The sequence below is a fragment of the Hyperoodon ampullatus genome (genome assembly GCF_949752795.1).
Source record: "Hyperoodon ampullatus genome assembly, chromosome: 9".
Taxonomy (NCBI): domain Eukaryota; kingdom Metazoa; phylum Chordata; class Mammalia; order Artiodactyla; family Ziphiidae; genus Hyperoodon; species Hyperoodon ampullatus.
The window spans coordinates 103,042,261-103,068,971 of NC_136922.1; the positions used below are offsets into that span (position 1 = coordinate 103,042,261).

Here is a 26,711-nt window from a genome sequence, read left to right on the forward strand (position 1 = left end):
CAGCGGACGCGGAGGACAGGCACCACCGCCGCCCCGGTACTTGCCCTCGGAGCCCCCGGTGCCGACAGCCGCGCTCCCTCCGCGGGTCCGTGCGCGGCCGCTCGGGGCGTCTCAGGCCGGTTGCAGGGGCGCGGCGGCGGCGCAGCCCACTTTGTTGCTGAAGAGGCGCGAGAGGCTGCGCTTGGGGGCGGCGGGACGCGGCGGCGGGGCGCGCGGGAGGCCGCGCACGTCCCAGAGGCGCAGCGCGCCGTCGTGCGAGGCCGTGTAGAGCACCTGGCCGTGCACCTGCGGGCGCGGAGCGTGGGCGGCGCTGGAGGGGGCGCGTCACCGCCCTCCGACCCCGCGCTACGGGGTCACGTAGGTGCAGGCCCCGCCCTGCCTCGGGCCAGCGGCGGCCCGGGCCTCGGCGTGAGCCGCGAACACCCAGGCCGCCTGACGGGGAAGGCTCAGCCCAGGGGGCCTCGGCCCCGGGGAGGCTCTGCCCGCAGGGGAGCGCTGCTGCCTGGCCCCCCCTCCCCCCTTCCCCTCCGAGGCAGAGGCGCAGGCGGGCTCGCCCTCGCTCTGCCAACCAGCCACGGGGCCCCGGAGAGGGCGGGAGCGCCTACCTGGATGCAGTTGATGATGAAGGCGTGGCCGCGGAACACCCTCCGCAGCGCTCCAGACTGGGCGTCGAAGGCGCGCGCGCGGGCGTCCCCGCTGCCCGTGAACACTGTGAACACACGGCGGCACTTGCCTCCCGCCCGAGAGCCCTCGTCCCCTCGGGACTCCGCAGGGCGGGGAGAGTGCCGGGGACCCTCTCCGGGACCCGTCCGCTCGCCTCCCAGGGATGTCGTAATTGCAAATGGGAAACAGCAGAAGCCCCTTGAAAGGAAGGAGGTGGCACCCTCCCTATCTCAGTACTTTCCTGTGAGTTCAGGGTGACGCCCAGGGGCCCGGAGGCGCCCGCTGTGGGCTGCAGCCGGCTCTGCAGGACTTCGGCTGCCCCACCGCCCTTGGGCTTCAGGTCAGCCTGCCAAGTCCTTCCAGGTGCTTCCTGAGTACCACCTGGGCCCAGCTTCCCACTCTCAGGCCATTTGGTGGAAGCCTTTGGTGAAGCTTAGCTTCCCTGCCGGGTGTTTCCAGCAGCTCTGAAGCCCCTGCCTCGGGGGGTCATCCCTCCCACCCCACCCCCCCCACCGTCTGAGCAGCCTCTTGGGGCAAGGACCAACCAGAAACTCCTTCCTCCCCCTCCTCAGTAATGAACTTGGCCCTCCAAACACAACCCGGCGCCTCCGGCGTTCACTAGGGGGGCCCCTGCCCAGCCTCTCCCAGGGGGAACCTCCAGATTCTGCCTCCCTTGGGCTTTTTCCTACATAACTTAGTCCAAGAGTTCTCAAACTCCCGAGGGCAGGCTGGGCCCACCTGAGTTTCTGATTTAAGGAGGTCCGGGGTGGGGCCTGAGAACCTGCATGTCTAGCCAATTCCAAGTAATGCTGATACTGCTGGTCAGGGACCACACTGACGGCACTGGCCAGAGAAACTCCCTGGTCCACTTACCATCTTAGCCCGGGTTCTCCCAGAAGCTGACCCTGACACTAGGTTTCGAGTACAAACAGTTCATCTGGCAGGGCATTCCAGGAAGTGGGGAGAGAAACAGGAAGGAAGGAGTCCCATGCAGGTGTTTAAGGGAGCAGGTGACTGCTGGGGGCCCTTGGGAGAAGGGGCGGACCGGGTCTCAGAGTTGTTCCACCCAAGGACAAGGACACTGGGCTACTTATCCGTCAACTCCCAGCCCTCCCATGACCTGCCTCACAGGAAAACACCCTCGGGCAGAGGACCTCAGGTGCTGCAGCAGGAAGTGCCCCTGAGCGTGGTACCCATAGCATCTGCTACAGCCACCCAGCAACCCCCTGGGGGCTCCCTGTCCTTGGGGTGTGTATTCCTTATCCCATTTCCTGTGTCACCTGCCTAGTCCCAGGTTTGCTGCTAAAGCTACTAGTGAATGTGGACTTGGATGGAGTTTCATTTCTCGGCCTCTTCAGCTCCTTTCCTGCCTTCCCCTCCACCAAGGCACTGTGGTTACTGGGCATCCTGAGGGTGGGAAGAGGGTCCAGAATTAGGTCTGATCCTCCTGTAGCCTGTTGGCAAAGACCAAGGACCAAGTTCCTGAACAGCGGGCAGCAGGTAGGGTCTGTGGGATTTGCTGCAGCGGCAGGTTTCATCCCAGCCGCTGCCACGGGGAGGCGCTCTGGGCAACGTTCTTCTCTTTAAATTAGAGGTCCCCGACAGGAGCGGAGCCATAATCACACTTACAGGCTTGGACACAGGAACAGGAAAAAAATCATTTTTCTGCGTCAGACACCTAAATCCTGAGGGCATCTCACGCTCTATTTTCGGAAAATCCATTCTATCTTCATCTAACACCTGTGCTGTGAAGTCAACTTGAATTTTCCACTGTGGCTCCTCCCCCACCCCAGTCTGCTCCCTCACTGCTGTGCTAGGAAGACGGTTCTCAGGCTCAGCTTCACCTAGGGGGGCTGGCTTCCTGCTGCAGGGGTGTGTGTGTGTGTGTGTGTGTGTGTGTGTGTGTGTGTGTGTGTGAGAGAGAGAGAGAGAGAGAGAGAGGACGCTGATGACAAAATATAACATTGGGGATCGTTTTAGGAAAGAGATGTCCAGGAACCTGGGAGCCCCCCTCCCATGTAGGTGTGGTGAGGTTGTGGGTTTTGCTTCCCCAGAACAGTGCCTGTCTTCTGCGTGTGTCTGGGGTGTAAACAACTGGCCAGTTGGACAGAGCCAGGAAAGCCCAGATGTGTGACAGTCAGACCTGTGGGACAGAGAGCTTGCTGACTACCCAGCAAGCCACACTGCCCTTCTTTCTTTCCAAAATAACCCTGATTAATCCTGGCGGCAGTATCCCCAGATAAGAGTTTTTATTATTCTCTTTTGCAGGCAGTGGTCAGAGAGATGTATGCAGAAGTCCTCGGGTGGAGTCTCCAGGAAAGACCTTTAAAGGGGCTGCTCATCTAGGAGACACCACCTTTGCCCTTCCCTCCTCCTCTTCCTGCCTGCCTAAAACATATGATGGCTGGAGCTCCAGCAGCTATCTTGAACCATGAGGCCCCCCCCTTAAAGATGGCCGATACATGCTAAGGATGATGAAGTGAAGTGAAAAAAGGAAGCTGGGTGTCTAACAACTTTGTGGAGCCATCTGTTCCAGCCTAGACCGCCAGCCTCTGAAATTCTTCTGAGAGAAAAATAAACCACTATCTTATATAAACCCGTTGTCTGGACTTTCTCTTATCTGTAGTCAAACCTAATGCCAAGCGAAGCCAAACCCATGCGGCCCTCAAGTCTGACTGGAGTTAAGTGGTGTCACTGTCTCGAGAATTAGAATGTGTCCTTGAGACCTGCTCTTGACCTGAGGTCCTCTGAACAAGCAGGTCGCTGCGCGTACTAGCGGGGTAAAGGTGGGAGGAGCCCCTACACCCTTATTTGGAACTCCTTTTGCTGGAGGAACAAACACGTGCACTGAGGGGCCACAGCCGCCGCCCTTGGCTGCTGACCAAACTGAGTGGCAGCTGACCAAACTGAGTGGCAGCTGAGGCTCAAAGAGGCAAGAGTGCAGTCAGAAGCCGCAGAGAGGTCTGGGCGAGAGCGGACGTGCTGGGGGGCGGGGCGTGAAGGGGACAGGAAGGCTGGGGCTACAGGGGGGGCGGGGTCACTTACAGGTGCCCGCGTGGTACTTGAGGGCGCTCACGCTGTGTCTGTGGGCCGTGAACGTGCGCACACGCTCGCCCGTGTCTGCCAGCCAGCACTTGACCGTCCTGTCGGCGCTGCCCGAGTACACGTGCCGGTTCACCAGCTGGGGGGGGGAAGGGAGGGTTGGCACCAGACACGGGTACTGCTGATCATAGGGGGCACCCCGGAAGCCCCTCCAAACCTCTCTCTGTGGAACGTGGAGGGGCACATGCAGGTCTCAGTGGAGACACCGTGGACAAGCCAGAAATGCCCCTGCCCCTGGGTCGCCCCCCACCACTACCCACTCCAGCACCCAAGGTCACGATGCTCCTCTCTTCCCCTCAGGGCCGTGTAGCTCAGGCAGACCCGGCTTCAGATCCTGACCGGCCCTTGGCCATGTCAGTGACTCTGCTCTCAGCGGCTTCACCCGCAGACAAGGATCACGCCAGACCCTTCCTTGGGCTGCTCAGACATGACCGTACAGCACTCAGCACCCTAAGAGCAAGGACCAGAAAATGTCGGCCAGCACTGCTGCTACTACTGCCAGGTGTCTCTCTTTAGCAGTTTCCTACAGCTTGGCCCCCGGGAAGGTCAATGTGACTCCACCTGTAGCTACTTCTGTTCCCCAGTACTGTTCCAGCTGAGAAAACGGCACCCAGGGCAGGGCTTTCACACTGGACTTCTGCTTGGGGAAGGGAGATAGGAGAAAGCTCTAGAAGTAACCTGACTGACCACGGTGTGCGTAAGGTAGCCCTCTGCTGGGACCGGAGCTGGACACCCAGGAGCCATCATGGGGTCCTGCCCCCCTGACCCCGGACACAGGTTCCCCCACTTCCTGCTCGCCGCTGCCAGCTGGAGTGGCATTCACACCCCTTCTTGGCGTTGCAGGAGGTTAGGAAAGGGCCTGGGAGACAAGGGAAGGGCATGAGGAAGCCCCCCTCCCAGGAGCACCCCTGCCAAGAGGGACAGGGTACTAGCGCGAGGGAAGCCCAAAGACAATTGAAATAATTCTGCAAATTTCCCTACAGCAAACACCACGCGGCCCAGAGAGCTCCCGGCCAGCACAGCACCTCTGGCTATTGGAGACACGGACGAGAACCGAAGGCTGGCCGAGTGGGGTACTCAGCTGCCTTTAGCTGGCTGATGGCACCAGGCCTCCTCCCACTTTGCAGGGCCCAGGAAGAGGAGGGCAGGCTACAAGCCCCCGAGACAGCCATCCAGGACGCCGCTGGGGCCCAGGGGCCGCTGGAGGCTTAGGAAAGATGAGGTCCTTCTCCCAGGGGCAGCAGGCGGTGGGCCTAGTTTGTTCTGCGGGATCTTAGTTCCCGGACCAGGGGTCGAACCCGTGCCCCCTGCAGTGGAAGCGTGGAGTCCTAACCCCTGGACTGCCAGGGAAATCCCTGGAATGGGAATCCTTAACTCATCCCGAGTCCTCCTAGCTCGAGCACACACTACCTACCCATCTTGGCCACTTTCCGCTCCAATTCCCACAGCTGACTCAGTTTCCCCATAATACTTCCCAGTTTAAATCCCGGAGAATAGGACTCTGGCCCAGTGCATCTTTCCACCCCACAGCCACAGCGCAGGTCAAACTTGGCCTTGGGCCAATCGCTACGGCAGAGGGGGTGGAATCTCGAGGGACACATATACCTCTTGGAGGCAGAGGCTGAGGGTGGACCAAGTGGGCGACAGGCCTGGCCTGCGTCTCTCAGGCCCTGCCCTCCGGTCCTACTGGGGTTACGACTGGCCCAGCCAATGGAGCCTGGCTTCTGGCCTCTCCCGTTGGCGGTCCACTCCCTGAGGACAGGGCCGCGTGCGATGTCCGCACACCCGAGGGCTCCAGCAGGGTCCAAAACATCGCCCAGTCCTCCCTCCGTCTGCACCACCATCGAGAAGGGCAGGGGAACCTGCCTGGCATCCCCACCTGCTCTTGGCCTTCAGGGCCCCCGCTTCAGCCCTGTGCCTGGAGCCTGAATGTGGCCCGGCTTCCCCAGGTGCACGTGTCCTTGCTGTGCCCTGAGATCCCCGGGCACACACCGTGCCCCCCCCTTTTTGTTTTTTTGCGGTACGCGGGTCTCTCACTGTCGTGGCCTCTCCCGTTGCCGAGCACAGGCTCCGGACGCGCAGGCTCAGTGGCCATGGCTCACGGGCCCAGCCGCTCCGCGGCATGTGGGATCTTCCTGGACCGGGGCATGAACCCACGTCCCCTGCATTGGCAGGCAGACTCTCAACCACTGCGCCACCAGGGAAGCCCCCCACGCTCCCCTTTACAAGTCTTCTCTGTGCTGATCCCCCCTCATCTTTGGGGGGAAAGCCGCCCTCCAGGATCCCTCCTCAGGCTGCCCAGCACTGTCTGCATCCTGCCCCCCCAGGCCGATTGTCACTGGCCCCCAGTGTTTCGAGTGTCCCCCCACCAAGTGTCACTCCCAGAGGCAGCCCCAGACCTCCAGGGACCACACTCTCCAAACTACCCACTGAGGCTCCCAGACCTATAATAAGGGGAGTGGGTATGGGCAGCCTGTGAGATGGAGACCCTAGTGGCACATGTAGGCCACTCGGCCTCTGCAGCTCTGTCTGCCCGGCCCCGTGAAGGAGGCACTGAGCGTCCACAGCGGCCGAGACAAAGGGAAGACGCCTCCTGCTCATAGCGGGTGTCCCGACAACGCAGGGCCTGGCGCATGTGCTTAAAAAGCAGCACACTTTCAAAGCACAGATCCTGAGCCCCGAGGCTGATACGCAGGCGGACGCCTCACTGCTTGCTTTGGCTGGTTTCCTGAAAGGACACCCACGGGGAGCAGCAGGGCAGCCCGCGGAGACCAGAAAGGCTCAAGGCAGGTGGGGAAAGCAGGACAGACCCTGACAGGGCGAGTCACAAAGGCCAGTCCAGCAGGACTCCCTCCCAGCAGCCAAGGCAGCTCCGAGAAGACGCGATGGGGCTTATGGGCCATCTCCCTGCGTGTGATCCACCCAAGCAGAGGGCAGGCCTGGGGCTCTGCTGCTGCGGCCCCAGGGGTGCGGCCTCGCCCTCCCCTCCACTCACGACAGGCCAGCGGGAAAGCAGCAGCTGGGCCAGGTGGTGAGCACAGCCAGGCTCCGGGCACTCAGCCTCCTGTCGGAAGAGGCTCCCCGGCTCCAGCACGGATGGGCCCAGACACACCTTTTGAAAGCTGCTTGTTAAAAGCACAGGTTGGGGCTTCCCTGGTGGCGCAGTGGTTGAGAGTCCGCCTGCCGATGCAGGGGGACGTGGGTTCGTGCCCCGGTTAGGATCCCACATGCCGGAGCGGCTGGGCCCGTGAGCCATGGCTGCTGAGCCTGCGCGTCCGGAGCCTGTGCTCCACAACAGGAGAGGCCACAGCAGTGAGAGACCCAAGTACCGCAAAAAAAAAAAAAAAAAAAAAAAAGCACAGGTTGCATGTTCAGTCCTGGGTTCAAATCCTGTCTCTGTCCTTTACCAGCTGTGAGACCTTGGGCAAATTGCTTGCCCACTCTGAGCCTCCGTCTTCTCATATACAAAATGAGAAAAAATAAACACCCTTACAGGTGGCCGTGAGGGTAAATTCAATAATGCACGCGGCCTGATCTAACCCGGGAGCCGGTACGTATCCCTAAAAGGCAACAGCAATCTCTGCTCCAGCCCCTCGGGCTTTGGCAGGACAGTGTTTTGTAGGAAAGGAACGGAGGGCCTGACGATGCTGCAGACAGGCAGGTGCCTGCCCCGAGCCCTTGGGCTGCCCCACACCTGGCAGAGCCTTTCCTGTCCCTCTCTGGCTGTACTGGAAATGTTTAATATCTCATTTCAAAGGTGGGTACATAGTTGTCCCTTTTACCGTTTGCTATACTTTATGTTTGAAATGTTTCATAACTAAAAATTAAAAAATATGAAGGCACAGGAAAGAGTCTCCACTTTCTCCTTCTTCACAAGGACCAGCCGGCTGAGCCCAGACCCTGGGAGCCCCTCCGAAGAGCAGGGGTAAAGGAGCGGTCCCCCTCGGTGGTCAGCGGGCTTGACCTTGAGTTTGTTACTTGGAAGCGAGCCCTCACCTCTGCTCTGGCCCACCTTCTCCGTAGGAGGCCTGTGCACTCCCGCTCTGCCCCCACCTGGCTTCTGGAACCCTCTGGGGTTGGCGTGCTTGACCCTGGATACACATCCCACAGTGAAGAGGAAAGGCAGAGGCCCCCCAGGGCTTGGCCGATTTCTTGGGCCTCGCCTCAGCTCCCGGAATGTTCAGAGTGGGCAGCAGGCCTGCAAGGAGGAGGCAGGATGCTGCAGTGGGTACCTCATCCACACGGGCCGATGGTTCAGAGACGGGCATAGGAGGCTGCATAGCTCTGTGAGCTTCCTCTCTTCTCCCTAACCTCTGAAAAGGTGGCCCCCAAGTTTATCTCAACACACAAAAGGGCCCGACCTGTTTCCCAGGGACGGTGTGGACGGTGTAAACACCGCAGCTCCACGGAACAGGCCCCCCGGGATCCCAGCGGACACCTCACACTCAGCCTAACGGGAAGCCACGGATGACAACTCCCTCCCTCTCCACCTGCCGGCACGAGTGCTTCCTCAATGCCAGAGGCCAGGCCGCAGGGCTCACAGAACCATCCCGGGTCTCCAGACCCCCGGGAACCCTGCCTGCCTCTGCAGGGCGTCTGGGAAGGCAGCCCACCGCTCTCCGAGCTGCGGGGGTCGGAATTCTGGGAGGTCCCCAAGGAGAGATCCTTCCCTGGCGTAGGTGGCTCAACCTGCATGTGGACGTGCAGGGAAGGGACACAGGAAGGAAAGAGACGTGCAGACGTGAACCGAGGGTCATCTACTTGGAGGAGGTAAGGTGAGCAGGGGCGGGGGGTGGCGCCCCCGACGCTGTGCTGTGCTTCACACTCAGCCCAGAGGTGACGGCAGGGTCCCAGGGACGGCCCCACATGGCCAGGGTCTCACGGGCTGGGGCCGAGACTGGCAGGTGGCCCTGCAAGTTTCTGATGGCAGGGGGGACGTGGGGAAGCCCTTTTATTAAAGAGGCAGATCAGGACGGGAGGGAAAGGGTCTTCCCCGACCCGACGGTGGGGAGAAGGAGGGAGCCTGGAAAGCGGGCAAAGCCAGCACACCCAAAGGTCACCTGCACATGCGTCTCCCAAGTCGCGGTACACCTAGACCTGAGTTTGTACAGGGGAAACACAGCAGGGAGACGCGACGATACAGCATCCAAGCTACAGGGGCCCTTGTGGCCCCCTCTGAGGGGATGTCATATCAAAGCAAAGGAAGCCTGGATGACCGGGGGTCGGCAGGTCCTCCGTTTCTCGGGAAGGCGCCAGGCCATCTACTGTGGAGATGGTGGCCCTGGACCTTATCGAGCAGAATCTTATCCCCCAACTACTCTGAAAAACGGGGGCTTTTCTGCCTCAGTCCCACCGTGGGGCGAAGCAGGCTGTGACTTAACAGCTAATGAAGTAACAAACCAACAAACCAAATAACCGCGTTTCCTGAGTCAAGCGCCACTGCTGCTGTGGCACCAGCGCGTGTGCTGCCTTTGCGCCCGTCCCTTCAGGCTCTGTTTTAGGACCGGCCTCTACAACGGGGCCCGCTGCTCCTGACGCTGGGGGCGACCCTCCCTGCCCAAGCCAACAGCGTGGGCCCTGCCTCCTTCCAACTCTGACCCCAGGGGCCTCCACACACTGCACTGTGCCCACCCTCACCCCGCCCCGTCCCCATCCCACCGCCCAGCAGGGCCCTCCCCCCATGCCCAGCCCCCCACCCCCGCCTGGGACCCATCCTGGACAGACCCTGGTGTGTGCTCATGGGAACAACACTGACTTCACTCTGGGAGCTCCCCACCCCACCCCAGGAGCACCCCACACTAGGGCACCTTACCCTGGGGCACCCCACACTGGGAGCACTCCATCCTACCCCAGGAGTATTCCACATTAGGAACGCCTCACCCCAGGAGCACCTCACAGCGGGGCACCCACCCTGGGAGCACCCCATACTAGGAGCACCCCACCCCAGTGGCACCCCGCACTACAAGTTGGCCTGGCCTTCGTGCTTCTCACGGTCTCCTGAGCACCCTCCTGCAGAGGTCCGGGCTCCACCAGCTCTGCTTCCGGGCACATACACTCCCACTGCTGTGCCCAACACGGGGCTCCGCGCCCTGCAGGCTGACTCCAACATGGGAGATGGACTTGCCCCTGGGCGGTACCAGGAGACTCAGCCCAGAGACCCCGACTGTCCTCAGGAACCCAGAGACCCCGACTGTCCTCAGGAACCCAGAGCCCGTACCTCCATGCCCCGCCCAGGACGCATCCCCACTGCCCTGCACACCTCTCCCCATCACACACAGTGCTGCCTCCCAGGTGCCTGCCGGTCCTCCCTTTGCCTCCCCAAATCCCGGGATCAGATACTGGGTGGCTTAGGGACCTGCTGTACAGCACGAGGAACTCTACTCAGTACTCTGTAATGGCCTAGATGGGAAAAGAATCCAAAAAAGAGTGGATATATGTGTATGCATAACTGATTCACTTTGCTGTACACTTGAAACGAACACAATATTGTAAATCAACTATACTCCAATAAAAATTTTTTTAAAAAATGAAAGTTAAAAAAAAAAAAAAAAGAGGGGCTTCCCTGGTGGCGCAGTGGTTGAGAGTCCGCCTGCCGATGCAGGGGACACGGGTTCGTGCCCCGGTCCGGGAAGATCCCACATGCCGCGGAGCGGCTGGGCCCGTGAGCCATGGCCGCTGAGCCTGCGCGTCCGGAGCCTGTGCTCCGCAACGGGAGAGGCCACAACAGTGAGAGGCCCGTGTACCACAAAAAAAAAAAAGAAAAAGAAACCAGGTGGCCAACTCTCAGCTCAGTAACAACCAATCCCCCGCCCTGCCACCATCACTAGAAAAATGCAATTCATCCAACCTAACAAACACGGGCCATCTGGAGCTCACCAGGGGCCAGAGGTCATTCTGTGCAAGCCAAGCGGAGCCCTTCTCTGCTCCACTGGTCCTGGGGCCCCAGGGCTGCCCCTCACCTCGAGGACCCCAAATGGGCCTCCTGGCCTGGCTCTCCAGGGGACGGCCACACTGCTTCCTGTCGCCTTGAGGCCACCCCCATCGCTTCATGGGTGGCTCCCCAGAGGCTCGGTGCCTCCGAGCACTGCACCCCAACCTGCTCACCTCGGGTGTGGGAACTGGCCTGGAGAAGGGAAAGGGCTGTGGCCACGACCCGGGCCAGGAACACCCAGACCCTAATATCTAGATAGAGGGAGGGGCCACATCCTGCAGACATGCCGGCCAAGTGCAGGCCACGCATCCTCATAGCAACACATGCTTCATAGCAACAGTATCACAGGCTGACGGGCGTCAAGAACAGGCTCTGCAGCAGCCACTGCGTCCACCGTCAACTCACTAAATCCTCACGACAACACGGGGTGGGCACAGCTCCACGTCCGTAATCCCTAATCCAAACCTCGGCCGATGTGTTCCAGGAGTCTTTGGATTTGAGGAACACACTTGTGTTTCCACAGCGAAGGTACACGCAGGCCCAGGAAGTGAGATTAAACTTCACTACAACCAGCCTCATATCAAAATGAGTTTTGATGCCAAGCCTAAGAAAAAACCTTCGTTTTTTTCAACTTTTGGATTTAGGAATTATGGACCACGGTTTGTGCGTAGACGTAATCCTCACTTCACATGGACGGAAACCAAAATTCGTGTGCTGGCAACAGCCCTAACCCTGGTATCTGTGAATGTGACTGTATTTTGGAAATAGGGCCTTTAAGGACGTAATTCAGTTAAAATGAGGGCACTGGAGTGGAACCTCATCCAGTATGACTGGTGTCCTTACGAGAAGAGGGAATCTGGAAGCAGAGGGAAGACGGTGTGAGGACACCGGGGGAATGGCCGTCTACAAGCCGAGGGGAGAGGCCTCAGAGGAAACCAGCCCTGCTGACACCTTGATCTCGGACTTCCGGCCTCCAGACCTGTGAGCCAATCAATCTCTGTCGTTTAAGCTGCCCAGTCAGTGGTACTTTGTTCCACAGCCTGAGCTGACTGGTACACTGGGTGGGGCGGCAGCTCAGAGGAGGAGCCAGGGGCCTCCCTGGCAGCCAGGCCGACCTCACCTCCAAACAGATGACGGAGCCCTGGTGCTCCTGGAACACACGCAGCTGCTGCCCACTCAGGATGTCCCAGGCTCGGACGGTGGCATCCGTGCTGCCAGTGAAGGCCGTGTGGCCGGGCGTGGCCAGCACCAGGCAGAGCACGGCACCTGTGTGGCCCCGCAGTGTCTGGTGGCAGCAGCCGCTGGCCACCTGCCAGACCTTGGCCGTGCCATCCGTGCTGCCGGTCACCAGGAGCCCCCTGGCCACGGCCTCCTCCGTGCACGGAGCTCCAGGGAGGTCCTGGGGGGCAGAGTAGGCTAGAGTCAGCACACAGTTGCGGTGGCCCCGGAACTCCCGGGCCACCTGCCCCTTGTCCACACTCCAGGCTCGAGCTGTCCGGTCGTAGGAGCTGCTGAAGAGCTGGTTGTTGGCGACCAGGATCCTGGTGGCAAGAGGGGAAGGGTCAGGGGTCAGAGCGCGCAGGGCTGCCTGGCAGGCTGGCGTCTTACGTGTTCAACGAGCCCACATGATGGGTGAGAAGAATGAATGGTCCCAGTGACTGGGACACCCGAGTCTGAGAAAATCTCAAGGCTGAGGAATCTCAGGCCCCCTGCAGCAGAGGGACAGTGAGGGAGCCAGGAGAGCCCCCAGAGGGGTGGGGGGCGGGGGAGCAGAACCTGCCAGGCAGTAACTATTCATGACTCCTAGTCTCATTTTGATGTATGCTAAGACTTTCTCTGCAGAAAATGCACATCTGTCTCTAGCATAGAACTCTGTGTATAACTTCAAAGGGCATGAGGGTGGACCCTAATTTACACACCACCCCCAAAGGGCTGCGGCCTGAACCTGGAATGGGGCGTGTCGTCTGTGTGGCCACAGAGGGGTCAGGACCCCCATCTCGGTCTCAGAGGCACCTGGTGCCCCCCTCTTTTACAAGGTCTTGCCTGGGAGCCTAGCACGGGCAGGAGGAAAGATGGACACGGAACAGAGCAGAACTTCCTTCCGCAGCCTCTCACCTCTGGGCGGTTCTCACTTCCCACAAGTCATCAAGGATGCAGCACAAGAAAAGCACACCCTCTACTGATGGCTTCTTCCCTAATGCCAGGAGGTACGGGTTTCACCACATGTGTGTTTCTAAAGGAAAGTGACGACGTGGTGCCTCGGGTGATGTTCTGGCGGCCCGAGTCCTGCCGGGTGTGGCCTGTGACGGCAGGGACGCCAGGCCGGGCCGGTGCCCCCAGAAGCTCACACACCTGGCCCGGCTCTGAAAACACGAGAAGTGTAGTCCACGTCCTCATGTCAGGGCCATCACACATCTGTGAGCACAGTTACTTAATAATGCAAATATGCACCCAGAGATGTTTAGAACAGCCAACTGCTCAAAAGCAGTGTGTGTGTGTGTGTGTGTGTGTGTGTGTGTGTGTGTGCATGAGCGCATATGTGTACTTGTGTGTGAACATGTGTGCACTCGGGAGAGTCTACACCTGGCAGAGCATCACTTCTAGCCTTAATTGTCCAGATTTACTTTTGAGGAGCCACTGATTCGTTTCCAGGTACAACCGGGGGGCCGGCTGGTCACCTGAGATGTGGCCTGCTTCCACCCACCCCATCCTCTGTCAGCCCTTCCAGCCGCTCACAGCCCCACTAGAGGAGGCGCCCCAGGCCCACACTTTTCCTCAGTCACAAACTTTTCTCAAGAAAGAGTGTGGAAGAGGCCAGCAAGAGCTGAACTCCGGGTCCCCCTCCCAGCCCTCCTCCGCCCCGGCCTGTGGGGTGCTGGCTGGTCTCCCAGGTCCCCGGGCCCCGCCTGCTCTATCTAGGGGGTGGAGGGGGGATAAAAGCTCAGCTGCAGGAGGCGGGGGCCGGGGCAGAGCTCTATGGGGTCCCCACTGGGGTCCTTCCCCACTCAGGACCATCCTGAGCCAACATGACCCTTCTGCCTTTCTGCTCAGGGATGCTCCCGTCCCCGCCCTGTGGGAGCACCATTCCGTCTGCAGGCAGCTGGTACTCCGGGCAGTTAATGATCCATCGGGCTGACCCACCGCTTCCACCCACCGTGCACTGGAACATTAGGCCAGACGGGTCCCACTCGGACCCAGGCTCCACAAAGCTCACGCCGCCAGCATCCCCTCTGGCTGAGAACATCCTTCCGTCCCTGACCCTGACCCCGCCAAGCGCCCGCCTGCACTGGGCCCTTTCCCTGCTTAGTTCGCTGCCCGGGCAGCTGACCTTCCTGGCCAGTGAGGTCACGAGGGCCCCGGTGCCCAGACTCCTACTCATACCGGGCATTCCCTCGGGAGTTTGCGACGGCCCCAAGTTGCAGAGATAGTGTCCCATTGATCTGATCACCAAGGAATTTCCACGGCTCAGCTCAGACCCAAACTCAATACGTTTTTGCAAAAATTCAAACCTCCATGAGACGGAGGGTCTGGGATATCGTCAACGGCAACACGGAAAGCAGAGGTTTAAAAACACCCTCTCCAGAGCAACCCCCATTCGGCCCCTCCTCCGAGCCCCCAGTCCACCATCAGGTACCAATTAAGCCATTTCCTCTGGAATTTGTTCCCTCGGTGGGAGCTGTGGCCTCCAGCCCCTTTCCCTGCGCCCAGCTGGGGGCAGCTGTGCTGCCAGGGCCCTGGGAGGGCTTTCAGGCTCTGGTCTAAGTGTTGGTGGCGCCTCCCTGCCCCACCTGCAGCCCTGGGCAGTTAGCGCTCGCTGCGCTGGGGACACTGCTGTCCTTCCACTGCTGTTGCTCCGGACCACCTCCCCGCACGTCCACACGTGTTCCCCAGGGAAGCTAAGATCCTCCAGGGCAGGGGCCCCACAGCCTACATCTCTGTCCCCTGGGACTCGGCCGGGTACCATGAGGAGAGGCCGAGTCCTCCCCGCCTGGCAGGCACACCGACCTGTTCACAATGGACGTGTGTCCCCGGAACACCTGCAGACACTGCCCGGTCAGCACGTCCCACTTCCTGATGGTGCAGTCAGCACTGCACGTGAAGGCGGCTTCGTCCTCCAGCTGGCAGAAGGTCACGTAGCTTTCGTGCCCTGCAGATGAGGGGGGGAGACGTGAGCACAGCAGGGCATGCCAGCTCCTGTTTTTCTTCGAGAATGTTTGAGATGGGGAGGAAGGGAAGAAAGCAGGGGGCAGCGAGTGTTTGCAGCAAGTCCAGTAGCGACTAGCGTGTTGAAATGGTGCTTTAAGTCTGGTAGAATCTCAGGAATCGTGGGAGCCAGGAGCAATTCAGGGGGCACTTGGCCTGCCCTGGAATCCTTCCTCCCTCCTCTCCTCCCTCCCCCTTCTTAGTCATCTCCTTTTAGTCTTCAAACTTTTCAGCTATTTGTCTTCACTCAGTCATGCAACAAACCCCATGTTACAGAGGCAGGAAGTGCAGAGGCCAAGGGCATGGTCTTCGGAACCAGAATGCCTGGGCTAGCAGCCTGGTGCTGCTACTGGCTGCCCATGGGCCAGTTATTTCACCTCTCTGTGCCTCGATTTCCTCACCTGAAATGGGGAGAGTGACAATGCCTATCTCATGGTGTTCCTGTGCCGGCTGTGTAAATGCTGGGCGTGAGTTGTTCTTACATTTGGGGAGAGATACTGTGGTAGGCAGAATTCTGGCCCCAAAGAGAGCAGGTCCTAATTGCTGGAACCCAGAAATGTTACCTTTCTTGGAAGAAGACACATTTATAGATGCAATTAATTAAGGATCTTGAGACGGGGCGATTGTCCTGGATATCAGGGTGGGCCCTACACGCCATCACAAGCATCCTTATAAGAAGGAGGCAGACGGACTTCCCTCGTGGTCCAGTGGTTAAGACTCCATGTTCCCAATGCAGGGGGCCCAGGTTCGACCGGGAACTGGATCCTGCACGTTGCAACTAAGAGCCCATATGCCGCAACTAAAGATCCCTCATGCCGCAACTAAAGATCCCTCATGCCGCACCTAAGACCCGGCACAGCCAAATAAATAAATTAAATACATACACACATAGAGGAGTCAGAGGACACAGAGAAGGCACCGTGAAGACAGAGCAGAGATTTTCAGGTGCTGGCCCTGAAGATGGAAGTGATGGGGCCACAAGACAAGGGGTGCAGCAGCCATCAGAAGCTGGAAAGGCAACGGCATTCTCTCCTACAGGTTGCAGAAGGAACCCAGCCCTGCCAACCCCTTGATTTCATCCCAGTGACACTGATTTTGGACTTTGGGCCTCCAGACTTGTGCCAGAATAAACTTGTTTTAAGGATACCCAGTGCGATCATCGGTCACAGCGGCCGCAGGACACAAATACAGAAACAGAGATAATTAAAACACATTCCCTGCCTTCAAACAGAGCAGCCAGCCCAGAAAGAGGGACCGTCAGCCGAGCTTGATACGTGCTGGGACAGAGCATGACGAGGGTCGACAGAGCAGGAGCCTGGGTGTGGCAGGCAAGGAGGGGTCTACGCAGTACCCGTGTCTGCCGGGAGAACAGGAAGAGCATCTGGGAGAGAAGCTAGCACACACCAAAGCAGGAGGGGCCCCTGGGGCCAGAATTCAGGCATGTGGCAGAAACGGTGGATTAAGTAGACACAGTGAGGGTGCAGGTCTGGGACGGAGGGAGGGCCCCGCAGTCTGGGGTCTCGGCCAAGTGCACCTTGTCATCCTCTTACGGGGCAGTTGTCAGATCTTTTGACTATCACCCTGGCTGTGGGGGCGATGTTTACCCCTCGACCATTCTTAAGCAGCCCACGAGTCCTCCATCCTTGGACACGGTAGGGCCTGTTTTTCAGGTAAAAGTGTTTCCATCTCGGATATAAGCACTTGCAACAGCAAACTGAAGCTGACTCTATTGGAGAAGAATTCAGGGACCAGAAAATCAACGGAAGCAGAGGAATGTTAGACCTAAGAGCCATTTCACAGACGAGGAGACTGATGAATTCAAATAATAACACATGGGAGCGTCATATTTATTACTTTAAGGATTTCGATCAGATTTTAAAATTTCATCTAGATGTCTGGTATCTTGTAGATGGGGATTTAGAATCTCCTGGGTAGTTTCAAGCTGATTCACACATTTTTTTTTTTTTTTTTTTTTTTTTGGCCCTGGGGTCAAGCTTAGTTTCTCTTGGAAGAATCCAACTTCCTGGGTTCTAAGAAACAGAATTTTTTTTAAAGTAAGAAAGAAACGTTTTCCCATCTTCTTGGATAGCACATACCAGGCCTCTAGGAAAACAACATTTGCGTAAATTAAGTAAACACGGGAAGAGGCTGCAGACTGTTTCCCTCAAAGTGCACATCAGTTTAAAAGTCCAGGGCAGGGCTTCTTTGGTGGCGCAGTGGTTGAGAGTCCGCCTGCCGATGCAGGGGACACGGGTTCGTGCCCCGGTCTGGGAAGATCCCACATGCCACGGAGCGGCTGGGCCCGTGAGCCATGGCCGCTGAGCCTGTGCATCCAGAGCCTGTGCTCCGCAACGGGAGAGGCCACAACAGTGAGAGGCCCGCGTACCGCAAAAAAAAAAAAAAAAAAAAAAAAAGTCGAGGGCAAATGTGTTTGGCAAAACACAGCCCAGCTTTTTGCCAACCCCAAAATGTTTATAAATATTTGAGGATTCTCAACGATCTTTCCCCGAGACCAGATCAGCCATCAGGAGGGGTCGGGAGGGCTCAGCACCGTGAGAGGAGTCCCCAGTGCTAACCAAGGCCAGGAGAGGCTCCCTCGGGTGTCACTCCCATTCCAGCTCCTTCTGTGCCATCTCAGCAGCATCTGACAGCAGGAAGGCAGAGTGTCACATGAACCCGTCAATCAGGCCAAGAAAAACACTGAAAATCCAAGCGTGGCACCTAGACTCGGTGAAACTGCAGCCATTAACCAAGACCGTGAGAGTGGGACAGCTTTTCTGATACGTAGAAATTAAAAAAAGGATATATACACGGATTGCAAATCAACAGAAATATAAACAGACTTGAAGAAAAGAGGTGATAACAAAAAGAAGTTTTTCAATGTAAAAAAACATCTCCGAAGCTGGGCCAGGCTGACCCTCCGGCCCCTCAGGGGCCTGGCCAAGCTGGCGGAGGTCCCTGCATCGATCAAGGCTCTCCCCCACACAAGCCCCTTCTCCAGCACAAGACGCCCATCTCACATCTGACAACCCAAGGGAGCAAGCGATCCGGGCTCAGAGCCCTTGCAGTACAGGGGCCCTGGGGGCTGTGGAGCGCGCCCCTGACTATAAACCACAGACTATAATCCACAGACCAATGACAGGGCTCCACCGCCCCGGCAGGATCACCAGGGGTGGAGGAGTGAGGGCTCGGAGAAGGGAGGGCTCGTCACGTCTCCAGGGACCGCAGCGCCTCGGCCACAAGCTGTTGGAATTGTGCAGAATAAGCAAGAAAGCCAAACTAAAAATAAATATTTTTGAAGGGACGTAGAATGCAGATAAAATGCGGTTATGATGTTCAAAAGAATATGCTGAGGCTCAGGGTTTCCTGCCAAGGTAGCCGGCCCTGTCTCCCGGCTTGCACGCCCTTGGCCTTGCCGGAGGTTTAGAGTCCAAGTGCCCCCTCCCCATGCAGCAGCAGCTCGCCGCGCTGGAGACCAGGGTCTGCAGGGGCAGAGGGGCCTGGAGTGGGCACGGCCCAGCTGAACACGCCTTCAACTCAGCATGAAGAGCGGGGCCTCCTCTCGCCCTGCTGCCCCTGGAGTCTTCCGTCTGCCCCCGCGGGTCCTCGTCTTCTCCAGCCTGCGCCCTGCAGCGCCCCCCACCTGCTGTGGGCTCCTGGTCTCCTCTGCTGCCCGCAGGGGTCAGACAGTCAGGACCCCCAGGAGGGGTCTCTAGCTCGGGATGCGCTGGCCGAGGCCCTCACACCACGGTCACGCCTCCCCGGAGGGAGCCCCCTCCCCAGCCGTTTCCAGGCAGCCGTGACTGCTCCCACCCTCCCTCCTTCAGGCCTGGGGATGGTGACAGCTCCTCTGGTACTCGCCATAGGTACAGTGGTTCCCCACACGCTGCCCACATTTTACAAGCGTCCCTTTATTAGACTCTCCCTGAGTTACCATTCTGAGGTGCCAGTTGTTTCCTGCCGTTGTCTGAGCGCGGGAGCCCTGGCTGGAATGGACAGGGTCCGACAAAGCCACTGAGGACGCAGGCTTGGGCCACCCGCCCCCAAGCCCCCCGCCCGGGCTGATGCTCTGCTCACTGCTGCCGCCGCAGGGCCTGTCCTCAGCCCAGCTTCACCCGCTCCACAACCTTGACCAAACTCTCTCCCGCCTCCATCCCGTTCTCCTTAATCCACACCCACAGGGGAGCTCAGCTGCCCCAGACCGTGGTCTCTGCAGAGCTTTACAGTGAATTGCCAGTGTGGGCCTCCTTCACATCCGTACTTAAAACTGTTGTTTTTGGGGGTTTTTTGTTTTTTTTTTTGCGGTACGCGGGCCTCTCACTGTTGTGGCCTCTCCCTTTGCGGAGCACAGGCTCCGGATGCGCAGGCTCAGTGGCCATGGCTCACGGGCCCAGCCGCTCCGTGGCATGTGGGATCTTCCCAGACCGGGGCACGAACCCATGTCCCCTGCGTCGGCAGGCGGACTCTCAACCACTGCGCCACCAGGGAAGCGCAAAACAAACTGTTTTTTGATGGAATTTTTCCTTGACCAGGACAAAGTTAATAACGATTTGTTTATGTCTGAGAACCTTCCCTGTGCTTCCACGTGCCTGTTTCAAAATATGTCTGAGATGATTCAGCAATCCCACTTCTGGGTCTATACCCAAAAGAATGGAAAGCAGGGCCTGGAAGAGATATTTGCACACCCATGTTCACAGCAGCATCACGCACAATGGTCAGAAAGTGGAAGCAGCCCAAGTGTCCACCGATGGATGATGGATAAAGAAGATGTATGAGATCCACACGGCAGAACAGCATTCGGCTTTCAAAAGGAAGGACATTCTGGCCCATGCTACAGCCTTGGGGACCTTGTGCTGAATGAAATGAGCCAGTCACAAAAAGACAACTAATATGTGATTCCACTTATACAAGGCACCCAGAGGAGTCAGGTTCCTAGAGGCAGCAAGTAGAACAGTGGGTGCCAGGGGCTGGGGGAGGGAGGAATGAGGTTATTGTTATTGTTATTGTTATTGTTCAGAGGGGACGGTTTCAGTCTTACAAGAGGAAGAAATCCTGGAGGTGATGGTGGTGATGGCTGCACAACATTCTGAACGTTTGATGTCTCCGAACTGTATATTAAAAATGGCTAAGATGGTAAATATTATGCTGTGTGCTTTTTATAACAATTAAAAATTGTCTCAGTTCCAGGCCCTCCTGGGCCAAGAGGTGAACCCTGACCACCCCAGCCCACCAAGTTCCTGCTCTTCTGAAGTGCACACAGCCCCTTAGTTAAGCAATCTTTCTCTCAATCCAGTCTGCAAATTCCCGGGGCGGGATCCGAGACTCTTGCACCTTTGAATCCGACACAGGCACCCAGAGCAGTCAAGCCAACAGGCAGCTGAGGGGGAAAGGGCTCTGGACCCAGAGGGAGGAGCGCAGAGGGCTGGCAAGCCTCAGTTTCCTCATCTACAAAACGGGATGATAAAGAGTTGTGGGGGCTTCCCTGGTGGCGCAGTGGTTAAGAGTCCACCTGCCGATGCAGGGGACACGAGTTCGTGCCCCGGTCCGGGAAGATCCCACATGCCACAGAGCGGCTGGGCCTGTGAGCCATGGCCACTGAGCTTGCGCGTCCGGTGCCTGTGCTCCGCAACGGGAGAGGCCACTATGATGAGAGGCCCGCGTACAGCAAAAAAAAAAAAAAAAAAAGGGAGGCAAACGAAGAAGAGCTTTGGAGCTGGCATGGCACAGTGCCAAGGGATGCTGTTACTCACTTCGGGGATGAAGGATAAGACAGCGAATACAATGAGCTAAGAACTCTTTATTAACTGGCTTGATGCCCACCATGACCTTATGAGATTAGGTTCCTCTTGTTATCACCCCCAATTCACAGATAAAGAAACTGAGGCACGGGACTTCCCTGGTGGTCCAGTGGGTAAGACTCCACGCTCCCAGTGCGGGGGACCCAGGTTCGATCCCTGGTCTGGGAACTAGATCCCACATGCATGCCGCAACTAAGAAGCCCTCATGCTGCAACTGAGGATCCCGCGTGCTGCAACTAAGACTTGGCGCAGCCAAAATAAATAAATAAATAGGGCTTCCCTGGGGGTGCAGTGTTCAAGAATCCACCTGCCAATGCAGGGAACATGGGTTCGAGCCCTGGTCCGGGAAGATCTGGGAAGATCCTCTGGCCCCCAACTGCTTCTGCACCGTGAGCTCGTCTGCAGAAGGAAAACGCATGGCAGGAGCTGCCAACCCAGGCCGCTCTGCCCGAGAAATCCAGGCCTGACCCACCAACAGGCTCTCCTTTGAAGCCTTCTGTGGGCCCCAAGCTATGCAAGGAGCTGGCACTCACCCCGAGGTGGCAGTTTCTAAGACGGCAGTGGGAAGAGCCTGGATTTGGAGTCAGGGGACCTGCAGGGTCTGCCGCTGATCAGCCGTGTGGCCCCGGGGGAGCACAGCTTCCCCGCAACTCTGTCCTGCCCAGAGCAGGGGCCACACAGTGGGCGACAAGCCTCTCTGCCGCCGACCAGCCACGAGACCCTGGACAAGCCCTGCAACCACACTATGCATCGGGCGTGCTGACAACAGCACCTGCCGCACGATGTGAGTGTCTAGGAGACACTTAGAACATGCTGCATGTTGGTAAATATCTGCATCTCCTGTTCTCATCTATAAACTGGTGTTATCATAGCAGCATTATTCACAATAGCCAAGACATGGAAGCAACCTGAATGTCCACCGACAGATAAATGGATAAAGAAGATGTGGTGTGTACACACACACACACTCACACACACATACACACAATGGAATACTACTCAGCCATCAAAAAGAATGGAATAATGCCATTTGCAGCAACATGGATGGACCCAGAGATTACCATACTAAGCGAAGTAAGTCAGAAAGAGAAAGACAAATACCATATGATATCACTTATATGTGCAATCTAAAATACGATACAAATCAACATATCTACGAAACAAAAACAGACTCACAGACATAGAGAACAGACTTGTGGTTGCCAGGGGTGGGGAGGGAAGGAATGGGAGTTTGGGATTAGCAGAGGCAAACTATTATATATAGAATGGATAAACAACAAGGTCCTACTGTAGAGTACAGGGAACTATATTCAATATTCTGTGACAAACCCTAATGGAAAAGAATATATATAAATATATATGTATAACTGAGTCACTTTGCTGTACAGAAGAAATTAACACAACATTGTAAGTCAACTATACTTCAATAAAATTTTTAAAATAAATAAACAAACTGCTGTCAATTGTTCTTAATTTTTTTTTTTTTTTGGCCATGCCACGCAGCTTGTCTTAGTTCCCCAACCAGGGACTGAACCCAGACCCTCAGCAGTGAAAGCGCAGAGTCCTAACCACTGGACTGCCAGGGAAGTCCCTAAACTGCTGTCAATTCTATCCACCTCACAGTTGCAAGGGTTAATAACATAAGAAATATGTACTTAGAAGGGTATTTATAAAATATAGGGCACTAAAATGTCAAGACATTTTTATTAATATTTCACTGATACAAAAAAAATCCTATGGACTTCCCTGGTGGCGCAGTGGTTAAGAATCCACCTGCCAATGCACGGGACACGAGTTTGATCCCTGGTCTGGGAAGATCCCACACGCCACAGAGCAACTAAGCCCGTGCGCCACAACTACTGAACCCATGAGCCACAGCTACTGAAGCCCGCGCGCCTAGAGCCCGAGCTCTGCAACAAGAGAAGCCACCGCAATGAGAAGCCCGCGCACCGCAATGAAGAGTAGCCCCCGCTCGCCGCAACTACAGAAAGCCCACGTGCAGCAACGAAGACCCAACGCAGCCAATAAAAACAAATCCCACAGAGGAGCAGTTGGCAGGTCCTTGCTTACCATGGGGGCCACACAAGGATTATCACACACCCAAAATGACTCTCTCACAAGTCTATTAGTGCAATTTCAGGATAAGGAAAGGTTACTTTTGTCCCCTCTGTCCTTGACAGTTCTTAAAGTGCAAACCCTTATAAAAGAAACAACCCTGTCAGCAGTTTTTCTGTTTGATAGCGTTTTCCCGTGGAGTGGGAAGGCCTCCAACTAGGGCAACAGAGGGTCCAGCGTGGCCTTGCTAGGAAGCAGGTTCTGGTGTCCCGTGGGGACGAGCCGCTGTGAGGGTCACTAAAGTGGGTGTGAAGGGGCCTTGCCAGGCACAGAGCCGGGTGAGGATGGCAGGGCAGGGCTGGGCAGGGCTATGGGCCCTGGGGACAGAGCCAGGTGCCCACCAGGCCAGAACCACCCTGGAAAGGACTGGAGCTTCCTGAGGCAGAAACTGGCCTACAAATTGAGCTCCCACAAGGGGTCCCAGGCCCAGGGCTCCCCGGACCAGCCGATCATCAGAGTCACCTCACAGCTTGTTAGAAATGCCAACTCTGGAGTCCTACCCCCAAAGGCTCAGTGAAACCCAGACCTAGGAACCTGCATCTCTGAAAGCCCTCCAGATACTGTTCCCATGTTTGGAAAGCAATACACACTGGATTGAAATTTTCTAACAGATCTATGCCTTGGTGTGTGTGTGACTATCTGTGTGTGGTGGCCAACCCCCCATTATCTATACCAGCTCCCAAATAGCAGGCAGTCCAAAATGCATCCCTACTGAGCTTTGACATACCTACCATAACTGCCTTGATGTAAAACCAACAGGGTGGGACTTCCCTAGCGGTCCAGTGGTTAAGATCCGCCTGACAAAGTAGGGGACACGGGGTCGAGCCCTGGTCTGGGAAGATCCCACATGCCACGGAGCAACTAAGCCCACGCGCCACAACTACTGAAGCCCACATGCCACAACTACTGAAGCCTGCACACCTAAAGCCCGTGCTCCGCAACAAGAGAAGCCATCGCAATGAGAAGCCCGCGCACTGCAACGAAGAGTAGCCCCCGCTCGCCGCAACTAGAGAAAGCCCACACACAGCAGTGAAGACCCAACGCAGCCAAAAAATAAATAAATAAAAAATAAAAATAAAACCAACCGGGTGGGACTTCCCTAGCGGTCCAGTGGTTAAGACTCCGTGCTTCCACTGCAGGGGGCACAGGTTCGCTCCTCGGTCGGGGGGAGCTAAGATCCCACGAGCCTCATGGCCCAGCCAAAGATAAATAAATAAATAAAATAAAATGAAAAAAAGAAAACCAGCAGGGTCAGGATCAGCCAATACGGAAGCTAATTTACTCCCTGTGGAAGCTAATTTACTCCCTGTGCCTAGATGAGCCAGGAGGCCTGGGGCAGGCCACCCAGGATTTGCTGATTATGGTGGAAAAACCAACAGTGAAAAATAACTGTGCACACAGTGCAGGCAGCCTGGTGCTTCCACAAGGGGCTATAGGAGCCACTCAGATAACAGAGGGACCTCACAGTCCTGTGCTGCAGGCATGTGACAGGGACCCGAGGTAAGAAAAACATCCACCTCCCCTTGAGTAAGCCACAAATATAAATCGGTGTGGGTAGACTGGTAGGGCTGTTTCATAAAACAATAGTTACGCCTGTGTGTACCTCCTGCTATTTCATGGAGTTTCCAAACATGCCAAATTGCGGGTGAAATGAGGCAGCGAGAGAGCAGGGCAGGGGGGTCGAATGAGGGAGGGGGTTTTCGACTCTGCTCCCCCATGGGCTGTGTAAACCGCTGGTCAACTACTTAACTCCGTGCCTCAGTTCCCCTGCCTGCACGAGTGGTGGGAAAACAGTACCACACCATGCGGAGTGCACTCCGTAGTGCCCAGGCGGCCGATTAACAAGCCACCGTCGTGACTACAAAGGCCCCGAGAGAGGAAATGTTCAGCCAAAGGTCACAAGGCCAGTGAGAGACGAGGGAAGCTGAAAGCGGCAGAGCTGCGATTTCTTTTTGTTTGTTAAAACTGCGGTGACGGAAGGGGTTTCACCCGGCGGTTGACAGGTGATCTGCGCCCTCGCAGCCTCGCCCCTCGGCTCACTGGCCCGTATCGTAGCCCCCTCCCCCACTCCCACCCCACCCAGCGCGATGGGCGCGGGCTGGACTTTGGGGAAGGGGGTCTGCGGACAAAAGCGCCCAGGTCTGAGGCAGGCGAGCGGCAGAGAGGAGGACAGAGAGAGAGGTCGGAGGACGCGGCCAAGCGGGTCTACCTTGCAGGAGGGCGCAGCACTGCCCGTCCGCGGTGCTCCAGAGTCGGGCCGTGCCGTCCTCGCTGCCCGTCAGCAGGCGCTGCCCGTCGGGGCTCAGGCTGAGCCAGTTGATGCCCCCGCGGTGGTCCGCGCAGACCCTCAGGGCAGACCCTCCGCCCCCCATCCCGCCGGTCGGGCGACGGACTTAGGAGGAGGCTGCGCGCCGCTAGGGAGGGGCGCCCGGGTATCCTCGCCGCGGCTCCCTGTGGCTGCGTCCCGCGGCCATCGCGGGGCCCCCGGCCCCCGGCTCCTGCGGAAGCACGCGGCGCGGGTGAAGCGGCGGACGCTCGCTCCCGTGCGCCCACCCGGCCTCCCGGCCCGCGGAGCCGGCGGGGGCTGCGCTGCGCGGGGCGGCCCACTCGGGACTCCCGGAACGCCTCCCTTGCCCGCGCCCCCAGGGAAGACCCGCACCCCACCTGAGAAGAGGCGTCCCGGGGCGCTCGGGAAAGCCCGGGTCTCTTCTCGGGGCGCCGCGGACGGGGGGAACACGGGAAGCGGAGCGCCCCGCGTACGCTCCCCGGCCCGCTCCGCGCGCTCCGGGCGGCCGAGGCGAACAATACAGTTCAGCCTGGCTCCTCCTCAGAGACCACCCCTCAACCTGTCCCCTCCCACTTTCCTGGCCTGCGCTCCCGCCCCCGCCCCCGCCCTCGCCCCCGCCCTCGCCCTTTCGGGACAGACCTCAGCCCGCGGTCCCCGCGCCCGCCCCGGGGACGCTGCGGACCGCTCGGCGTGCGACGGTTCCGGCTGCCCGGCCTGCGCCTCTGGGCTCCCGCCCCCTGCCACCCCCGCCAGGACCAAAGGCTGGGACGAGGAGAAGGAGGAGAAGGAGGTGGACTGCAGGGTCTGGGTTGGGGAGACGCTCACGCCGGGAACTCACTCGGGCCCCCGGCTGCGCGCCACCACCAGGCAAGTCAGCTCCTTCCAGGCTTCCAGTCCTAAGGACCCTGCCAGAGGGGCTCTCGGGGCACTTGGGGTCGGCCCTGCTTGTTGGAGAGCGCCCTTAGTCCGCCCTCGCTGGGGAATCACGTGCACACCCCGAATCCTAAATAAGTCCCGCAAGAGGAGGGGGACCTCCCCCACCCCCGCGCTCCCAGGCTCGGCGCGCACCTCTGACTGTCCACCGAGATCTCTGCGGGAATCCGACTCCCCGGGCAGCGAGACCTCCTGGAGCAGCGAGACCTCCTGGAGCGCGGGTCTGCGTGTTCCCATCAGGCAGTTCCGGTGCCGGCTCGGCGGCCGGGGGTGGGGGGGGCGGGGTGACCCCCTACTCGGATCCTCCAGGTCCTAAAGGTAGCAGGATTTCCCCGAACCCTCCAGGGCTCTTTAGAGAAGCTAGCCGGGCGATCTCAGATCGGATTTGTGTCTCTGTGTTTTGGGGGGCGGGGAGCAGGGTGGCTTTGGAAAGCTAGCCCTCATCACGACGACCGGACCTTCTAACGGTTGACCATGTCCAGACTCCGAAAAAAAAGCCCATAATGGGGTCCCATGGGGCATTGGGCCATTTATTCTCCAAGTGGTCAAAACTAGAGAAACCCATTCTTTCTTTCCCCAAATTTGTGAATCACCTTGCAGCTCCGCTTAAGGAGTGGGCACTTAACTTCGTAGGCGATGGGGACCACTGAAGGGTTTGGGGTGGGTTAGACGTTTGGAG

General features: G+C 58.0%; 1 protein-coding gene across 1 annotated transcript; it reads right to left on the bottom strand.

Annotated features, from left to right (window-relative positions):
- On the bottom strand, positions 1-25,184 carry WDR86 (WD repeat domain 86; the record flags this gene model as incomplete). Its single annotated transcript, XM_079711974.1, has 6 exons — positions 1-285; positions 606-709; positions 3,709-3,844; positions 11,817-12,237; positions 14,702-14,843; positions 25,022-25,184. 6 exons carry the CDS (start codon positions 25,182-25,184, stop codon positions 112-114), a joined length of 1,140 nt encoding a protein of 379 aa, XP_079568100.1. The 3' UTR covers positions 1-111.
- Between the last annotated feature and the right edge of the window lie 1,527 nt (positions 25,185-26,711).